The sequence below is a fragment of the Miscanthus floridulus genome, unplaced genomic scaffold (genome assembly GCF_019320115.1).
Source record: "Miscanthus floridulus cultivar M001 unplaced genomic scaffold, ASM1932011v1 fs_312_1_2, whole genome shotgun sequence".
Classification (NCBI taxonomy): Eukaryota; Viridiplantae; Streptophyta; class Magnoliopsida; order Poales; family Poaceae; genus Miscanthus; species Miscanthus floridulus.
Genome location: NW_027096564.1, coordinates 21,608 through 30,752, shown reverse-complemented (window position 1 = coordinate 30,752; position 9,145 = coordinate 21,608). Strand labels below are relative to the sequence as shown.

General features: G+C 44.8%; 1 protein-coding gene, 1 non-coding gene and 1 pseudogene across 2 annotated transcripts; 2 read left to right on the top strand and 1 right to left on the bottom strand.

Moving 5' to 3' along the window:
• Window positions 1-2,680: 2,680 nt before the first annotated feature.
• Window positions 2,681-4,841, top strand: LOC136531262 (uncharacterized). Its single transcript, XM_066523932.1, has 2 exons — window positions 2,681-2,821; window positions 4,155-4,841. Exons 1-2 carry the CDS (start codon window positions 2,740-2,742, stop codon window positions 4,367-4,369), a joined length of 297 nt encoding a protein of 98 aa, XP_066380029.1. The 5' UTR covers window positions 2,681-2,739; the 3' UTR covers window positions 4,370-4,841.
• Window positions 4,842-4,872: 31 nt separating this feature from the next.
• On the top strand, window positions 4,873-7,569 carry LOC136531261 (protein disulfide isomerase-like 5-3; annotated as a pseudogene).
• An 817-nt stretch (window positions 7,570-8,386) lies between these two features.
• TRNAQ-UUG (transfer RNA glutamine (anticodon UUG)) lies at window positions 8,387-8,458 on the bottom strand. The gene has a single exon. It is a non-coding gene; the product is annotated as a tRNA-Gln (tRNA).
• Window positions 8,459-9,145: the final 687 nt, after the last annotated feature.

Genomic DNA, 9,145 nt, shown 5'->3' with positions numbered 1-9,145 from the left:
TCAGTATTATGTGGATTCTACGTTTGCGAGTATCTGAGGACGTGCAACAGATTCAGCGGCAGCTCAAGAAAGCACAAGGATGGTGGCGAAGGGAGAAGGTCGACCAAAACTTCAGGCAAACAGTAGGAGACATATGTAAGTTTGTCACAGAGAGCGCGCATGAAGGGAATACGTTCTTCAATAAGGAAGGCGACTTAGTGTGGGACCCGAAGTTCGAGAGGATTAGAAACTGTAGCAACTAGTTACGAATCTCGGATTACATTTTACCGGACCTCTTTCCCAATGAAAGTTGATATGTATGGCTGGCCTTAGTTGCTCATGTATGAATGATGTGGGTTTGTAATGACGAAGACATCTCTAATGTAATAACTTAAATGTTGGTTCCTCGAACAAGAATGGATGTAATATATATTTTTCATCTATTTTCTGCTTTATTTGTGTTTGCATTAGCGAAATTCAAATTCAAATTCTAATTCTAATTTAAAAATGCATTTTTTTAAATATGGAAACCATTAACCGAGCGCGGGCACTTAATAACAACCGCTTCGGTTAATGCTTTAACCGAGGTGGACGTCTTTAGTCAACCGCCTCGGTTAAAATCTTAACCGAGGCGGGCATGTTAAGACAACCGCCTCGGTTAATATGTATTAACCGAGACGGTTGTGTAAAGCCGACCGCCACGTATAATTGATTAACCGAGACGGTTAGGACAACCGCCTCGGTTAAGCCACGATTAACCGTGACCTTTTGGTCGAGACGGTTGCAAAAACCGCCTTGGTTAACCCAAAATACTCGCCACGATTAAAAATACTGTAGTAGTGTGAACTGTCATTCAGATATAAATCCTGTTTGTTGATATCAATTGACATCCAGAACAATGCTCTTATGTACTTGACAAGAAAAAGCGAGAGACTTCAACGAGTGTTTAGAGTTTTAGATGAGGGGTGTTAGCTCTAAAAGTTTTTATGTCCGCCAAGAAGCGAGAACAAAGGATAGGGGTTATATAAGGTCTGTTTTGTTCTCTGACTCCCTTCTAATCTGGCTAGGAATAAGCCAGGCTACCTTAAAACTGTCTGCAACGAGTTAAGATGAACTTATTTGGTTGTTTATAGTATCTAAGTCTGGTTTGGTTGGTTGGTTAGGCATAGAGTCACCTCTTCTCTGTGCAATAAGTTTACCACCTTTCGAAGACAATTTATCAAACACTTCGTGAGCGCCTCTCACCATCAGCGCGAGCACCGTATCTCCTGGCCACATGGAGCCATCGATCAGAAAAGGCCGAGGGAGAATCCGATGACAATTACAGTACTAGAAAGGAACTAAAGATTTTTAGGATACGCCGCAAATAACAAATTTCATATACACTTGGTAAAACTATTTGCTAATCCTAAAAATCCGGCGGACGTCGAGCTGCCCACGCCGCGCTCGATGGTGAGGCCGGGGCGGGGGTACCAGTGAGCCCTGCATCATCTGCCCACGCCGAGCGAAAGGAGGTGCGGCAGCTCCCAGATCTTGGCACGGGCGGGCCACGCCCGAGGTCGTCGCGCTCCTGCAGCTCCTGGCGTAGCCACTCGGACGCCGCGAACATCCTGCGCGCGCTGTACATCACGGGCACGGCGGCCTCGCCGTCGTCGCTGCCGGGCAGCCGATGGGCGCCCCAGCTGCCCGAGCACCACCACCGGTGGGTGCGCGAGGTGCGCCACCCCGTCTGCGCTCTCGGGCCTGGACGACGCCCGCCGAGCGGCGCTCGAGGCCATCGCGGAGTTCCAGCGCCGGGCAGCTCGTGTGGTGGCGTCCTGTGCTCCCTGCGCCCTCGCCGGAGCTCGCGTGGTGGCGGCCTCTGCTCCCTGCGCCCTCGCCGGAACTCCAAGCGCCGTCTCGAGCACGAACTGGGAGGTGACGCGAACGGACCCCAGGCGCTGGCCAAGCCAGGCTTGCTGGAAACGGACTCACCCCACGTTCCCAGCTAGCCAGGATACAGCCTGGTCGGTGGCCCATCGAGGCCTGGTTGACGGGATAGACAGGCAACACTCCATAGGTGGCTTCTTAGAGCCTGCCTAAGAGTTGGCCACCTAGCCAAACGTACTCATATAATTCAGTTATGTCCACACACAGGCCACCACAAGAAATAAACATTCATAACAACTAGCATGCCTACATATAATACCTTTGATTTGACAACCTTAGAAACTAAGAAAAGCACCAGATTTCATAACAATTGTGCCTCATAGGTCCTACTAGGTCCTGAAGATAAAATCACTCAACATAAAACCTTGACAAATCATGACCATTTATGTGATGAAACGATCTCAAATCAAGTCATGGACAATACGTTTAGCCCGGCCCAGGTAGAGAGCCCACACGGCTACACAACCCAAACTGACTTTTCGGCTCTGACTTTTGTCTATTCCCTTTTGGCCCTCGTTTAGCTGGCCTCGTGTAGACGTTTTGTTTTTATTTGATGCTAATTGTTCAATCGTTGACTAATTAGGCTTAAAATGTTCGTCTCGTAAAATACAATTAAACTGTGTAATTAGTTTTTGATTTCATCAATATTTAGTACTTTATACATGTCCCGCAAGTTTGATGTGATGAAAAATCTTTTTTTTTTTTTTTTTTTTTTTTTTTTTTTTGCTTAAATTGGGAATTCGGTGGAACTAAACACACTCTTGCTCGCGCACGCGCTCGTCTCCGAGGCCTCGAACCTCACCGCCGGCGACGACCAAGAGGAACGCGACGATGGCGACGGCGGCGCTCAGCCGCGGCGCGCGCTCCGGCCTCCCACTCCTCGCCGCAGGCGCCGAGGCCGCCTCAGCACCCGGTAAGACCCGCGCACCCTTACCCTCCGCTCACCCGCGCCGCGATCCGATCGGGGTCTCTCTGTCATGCGATCCGATTGCCTCGTTGCCCTATTAGATCTGACGCATTCGTCACATCCGAAAGGATCCATTTCGCGCGGTGCTAGATTTGCGTGGCAAAGCTTTAGATGCTCGCTTCGACTTTGCAGGGAAAATATGACTAGCATTTGCGAAGCGTGCAGCCGTTTTGGTTAGCAATTTAGCATGTATTTTGATCTGGAGCAAATACGGAGCTCTTGCAAAAAGCAAGATTGCTCCAACGCTCCAGCCGCGGAGATGATTCTGGGGTTCATGTTTAATTCCCGACATGGCTGTAGATTGCAATTCGTTTCTGTCAGAATCGAACTGCACGAACTCTGATGTTTTCTGCTTGCATTGTTGCATTGGATGGGTGCCTAATTTGTGTCCTTGCCTGTTAACAATGGTGGCAAATGCTACTATTAAAATGAATATGTTGTCTTGCATTTGTTCGGAGCTCTACAGCCTGTATAACCATTTGTCTTGCTTTGCCAACTCTCTTGCTACCATTTTGTTATTCTCTTGCGTGTTGGTGTTGGTAGTTCATAGTTCTAGGTTTGATTGGGTTCCTTTGCCAATAATGGTTAGAATTTTCTGAGCCTATATAACACACAAGCTCCAGCTTCAAAGCAGCTGCAATGATGCGTTATCCATGGATGTTCTAGTTATATGTTGTCAAATGTGGTGTAGAATAGTTATAGCTGTCCTATTTTGTATGGATGTGTTGACCCAGATCATGTGGAAAAGAAAATTACATTAAATTTGTAATATTCAAATCATACTGTCAGTTTTGCATTACTTCAAACGCACTATTCATTGTCAGCATTCTTGTTTCTCTGTCACAATGCCCACTTGCCATGTTATTGGGATCAACTGCCTCTCTTCTCCATGTAACTAATCTGGATTCTTCATCAGCCTTTCAATGCATGAGCAGTATCAGTCATATTACCTGTGTACAAATTTTTAAAGTTCACCAATCCGTATGCAATGGCCATCATTATGTTAATCACATGGTACTGTTGGTTCATTACATTATCAGTGTGAAAGTTGAAATGGTTACCTTTGTCTCTGTACGACATTATTAGAGTTGGCAAAGCAACTTGCAGCATGAGTGTACTCTTTGGATATGGAAATCTTTTATGTGACATGCATTTTGATAATTACATTTCTGGAGTTTCATATTCTCAATCTCAAAACTTTTCATGCAGTATGTCTAGCCTTCCTGTGTGCTGTAGCTCCTATTCTTCTACTTCTCTCACACCATGTCGTATTTCTCAGCTTCTCGTGCATTCCAATCTACTGGCATAAGGAGGATGGGGGCGCATGCTCATGATGAGCCATACTACGTCCACGCCAAGCACATGTACAACCTGCACAGGATGAAGCACCAGCAGCTTAAGGTGTCCCTCGCCGTGCTGGCTGCGGTGGGCACTGGTGTTGGAGTCCCTGTGTATGCAGTTGTTTTCCAGCAGAAGAAGACTGCATCTGCATAATCAAAACATACCTGTCCACGAAATTTCTTTTCCCATTTGCCCCATAGCATTTTGAGAAGTTCAGGCTGGAGCTTCAGTTTTGCTTGGCCATTTCTCTATTTTCTCTTGCTGCAGGTTTGCTCTCTGCGCTAATTGGATTTTGATGTAGGAATACCGATATATCTGTTAATAATACGATGTCTTGAACTTTTCCAAGATGTGGAACTGACAGAAAGCATATTGTTATCCTTTCTAATTTTGCTTCCCCGGTTTTCCATTCTTGAATGTATGGAATGTGTTACATCTGCTGCAGCAGCATGGTATGCAGTTAATGTTGCGCTGACAGTCTCCCTGTGAGCTCTCAGATCTCAAATCTTAGTTTCGGTGGTGGAGAATGCCTTGCCTAGGAGTTGAAATACAATTGTTTGTAGCTTGCACTCTTGCAAACTTTTCATTCTGTTTTTTTCTGTAACGCCTGAGAACATGCTCTTTTATGGTTTTATTACGTCTCTCTATGCTTTGCGCTTTACAAGTCGTGAAGTTACGTCTTCTCCGGCAGCAAGCGCCTGCTGCGTGGCACAGTCAACTGCGTTATATAGACTGTTAGGCCGCAGTTGAGTTCGAAAGGTGAGGCGGCGAGATCGAATCAAGCGGAGCGGAGCGTACCCATGGCGATGGCGCTGCGTCGGGTGCTGCTTCCTCTCCTCCTCTTCCTCGTCATCTTAGTTCTGCGGCCGCAGAGCTGCTGCGTAGCCAGTAACGGAGGCGGAGGAGGGGAGCCGGCGGAGTTCGAGATCCCTCGGGACGGGAGCGTGCTGGAGCTTGACGAGAGCAACTTCGAGGCGGCGGTGCGCGCAGCCGACTTCCTCTTCGTCGATTTCTACGCTCCCTGGTGCGGCCACTGCAAGCGCCTCGCCCCGCAGGTAACCGATGCCTCGTCTCTACTCAAGGCCTGCTTACTTAGTGGTTCGCTAGCCAAGCGTAGCAAAGTGATGTAAATCGTCTCTCAATACCATCCGAATCTTCCTAGCTGATAGCAACGTTTGGGATATCTTGGCAAGGTGTGATTAGAGCCGGGAAACGCAGATCATTGAACTATGTTCGCCCTAAATAAGCGATTGATTCCTAATGCCATCTGAATTCTCCAGTGGTTGCGGATCAAATCAGAGTCATCAGCTCATCCATCTGCTACCCCCTTCTTTCTGTTAAATTGGAACAGGGTAATGCAATGGCTGTGGTCATTTCTGTTGAAATTGAAGTGAACTGATGACCATTCGTACGGTTGTCTTCTGCAGTTAGATGAGGCTGCTGTGGCGCTGGCTGGACTGAGCACGCCTGTCGTTGTGGCTAAAGTAAATGCCGACAAATATAGGAAGCTCGGCTCTAAATACGGGGTAGAGTAAGTCACCTGATTCACTTGAGCATTTCAGTTACCAAACGGGAGTGTGCAAAGGGTGTCTTACCTTTGTGTTTCTCTGGATGCAGTGGGTTCCCTACTTTGATTCTTTTTGACCATGGAGTACTTTCAGAGTACACAGGTTCAAGGAAGGCTGATTTGCTAGTTGAGAACCTTAAGAAGCTTGTTGCACCTGATGTTTCTGTGCTTGAGTCAGACTCGTCAATTAAAGGCTTTGTTGAAGCAGCTGGCATCAATTTTCCATTGTTTATTGGGTTTGGAATGGATGAGTCATTGATTGTTGAATATGGAGCAAAGTACAAGAAGAAAGCATGGTTTTCAATAGCCAAGGATTTCTCCGAGGATATGATGGTTGTGTATGATTTTGACAAGTTTCCGGCAGTTGGTTTCTGTTAACCCAAAATATAATGAGCACAGTGTATTCTATGGTCCATTTGAGGGTATGGGATAACACTCTCTTTGTGCTCCTGATGTGTGGGTGACTGGGTGGTTAGAGGAAAAAAATCGTTTATTTCCTTAATCATTCAATTGTCATTCCTACTTATCCTATACTCTTTGATATTTCTAGTGATGCAAATGTGTGATTGACTTGGTGTGACACAGTGTATATACTTATGTGATTTTCCTATCATCAATTGCAGTGCATAACTTTTCCAGCTTGATGGTAATATCAATAGTTGTTTTGGATGCAGGAACATTTTTGGAAGATTTTATAAGGCAATCCCTACTGCCTGTAACTGTGCCCGTAGATAGAGAGACAGTGAAGTTATTGAAAGATGATGGGAGGAAAGTTGTTCTTACAATTTTGGAGGATGAGTCAGATGAAAATTCTCCACAACTAATAAAAGTGTTGAGGTCTGCGGCCAATGCAAACCATGATTTAGTGTTCGGATACATGGGGAGTCAAGCAATGGGAGGAATTCACCGAGACTTTTGATGTGAAGGTTCCGCAGCTGCCGAAGATTATTGTCTGGGACACAAAAGAGGAGTATGAAGTGGTAAGTAGACTTTTCTTACTGCTTTTAGTTTTTATCTACTGTATATTTGAACCCACATAGAAAAAGTAATTTATGTTTCAACATGCTACATTGTTATCATGTATGTATCAGTTCATACACGCATCACATGTGCTACACTGTTATACATCTTTTTTCTTCACTTGCAAGTTGCAACTCAAATGCCTAGCCATAGATAAACTTGACATCTCCATCTCGCTTGTCTATTTACTACAGATTGAAATGTAGTTGCTTTTCCTTTTAGGTTGAGGGTTCAGAGAGTCTCAGAGAAGGTGACTATGGATCCCAAGTTAGTCGTTTTCTAGATGGATATAGGGAAGGAAGAACAATAAAGAAGAAAGTGGGTCGTGGTTCCCCAACACTGCTCGGCCTTAATGCGGTATACATTCTCGTTTTCTTGGTTGCCGTTCTTGTTGTTTTGATGTATTTTTCTGCGCAAGGCGAGGAGGATCATCAGCCAAGAAGAGGAAGAGCCCATGAGGACTGACAGTATAGCAGCTATCTGAGCTGGCTTGAATTCAAGGTGTTGATCCTGAGGCTGCAGAGTTATTTTGAGGGGATAACATCTGATGAGAAATTTTTCCTTATCCTCATTTTCACGTGCCCCAGGGTCGAGGTTTAGATATTGTTGCAGAGCTATGCATGAGCTCCCTGTATTTCTCTTGCACCCTTGAAATTTTTGGACTTGCACTTGTGAATTGGGTTTCCTCAAGCTTATACCATTGTAATTATTCGGCACTTTGTAACATAACATTCATGTGTTATATCTGAGACCCTTGGAGAAATGATTTCTAGAGATTGAACAGCTTGTATGTGTAAAATATTAATTACATCTAGAGATTGAATAGATACTCATGGCCTCATGGGCCAGGAAGGCGCTAGCGCATGTGGAGCCGATCATCGTCACGTCCCTGTTCCCCGCTGCCGCTGGGTCTGTTAATGTCATCCAATAATTATCTTCCGAGTGCGTTTAACGATCGAGAAGGTACAAAACGAGAGTTTCATATTGCGAGGCACAAGTTAAGAATGCAGCTGTCGATGCCTTGTTGCATGCAAGGAGATTTATACTGGTTCTGGTCGTTTGGCTGCCACTTGGCTGCTCGTGACTGCAGATTCGCTGTATGCATTTCAAGTCAGCACTGCTCCTCTAGAGGGAAACACAAGGAGCTTAGGAAATGCTATAGTTTTCAATACTGAATGAGTACGATTTGTTTCAGTATGGCTATATATACACGTGTAATGGCCATCAGCAGATGACGCGATTAACTGCTATTCTAGTTTTTTTTTTTAAAAAAAAACTTGCTATTCTAGTAATTGACCCCCTTGCAAGTTGCAACTCGCAAGTGTTGGCATCGTGCGCACAACTTCCATCCTCGTAAAATGACAAAACTAGTACAGGATCAGAGTAGGAAGAGAAACAGAACACCAGGAACTTCTGAACTCAAATCAGTTTGTCTGTGCGCTATAAATAAACGAGGTATAAACGAAGGACAGACTACGCACTCAGGTTTAGCTGGGTATTGATTTGAACCGTTGAAGAGAGGTAAGCTAAGAACAGTTGACGAGAGGTAAGCTTAATACTCGTGTTTTAATAAAAACAAAAAAAGGTCCCACCGGGATTCGAACCCGGGTCGCCAGATTCAAAGTCTGGAGTGCTAACCACTACACTATGGAACCATTTATGTTTGAATTCAGTCTTAGATTATATTTAAGCAGTATCACTCAAGAAGGAGCATCATGAATCGACATTTTCCCATATTGGTGATTGACATACTTTTACGGGAAAACATGACTCCAATACTTCGCGACGCAGTAAAGATTAACACCAATGCGAAGCAAGAGCATGTGGGAAAGCTTATTAGGCTCAGAGACCCTTGTGTAGGACGTATTTGGCACAAAGAAATCAATCTTACGGGAAACGTGCATACTGATGTTTAGACCGAAGGATTGCTTCGAAGAAACTTATGAAAGTTTCCTCCATATTTTGGAGGAATTCAAACCTCATGTTACAAATTCCTTTGAAAGTTTCAGGTTATTCTCACTCTCCTTCCTCTCTTGCTAATGAAAATTAACATGCAACATTATTTCTTTTTTGGAATTAGGCACATCATTGCTTAATAATCAGCAAGATTACAATCCAAGTGTATGGGTAGAGGTGCCTCAAAAACCCACGTGCCGTTAAGGCTTTAACCACTGTACTAGAGGCCAGTCTTGCACTAGAAATCTAGTTTCAACCATGTTTGGCGGTGCTTCTGTTAGATCCCAAAGATCATCTAGAGTAGCATCTAGTCGGGTTGTTCTTTGCATTTGGGATGAACAAGTAGATAACCTAATGAACCGTACTACAGAGTGATAGAGAGAGGA

What these genes read in the sequence shown, in the direction of transcription:
- LOC136531262 (XM_066523932.1), top strand. Translation starts at nt 2,740, where the DNA reads ATGGCGACGGCGGCGCTCAGCCGCGGCGCGCGCTCCGGCCTCCCACTC. An exon ending in CGAGGCCGCCTCAGCACCCG is followed by an intron (nt 2,822 to 4,154) that starts GTAAGACCCGCG and finishes CGTATTTCTCAG; the next exon opens with CTTCTCGTGCATTCCAATCT.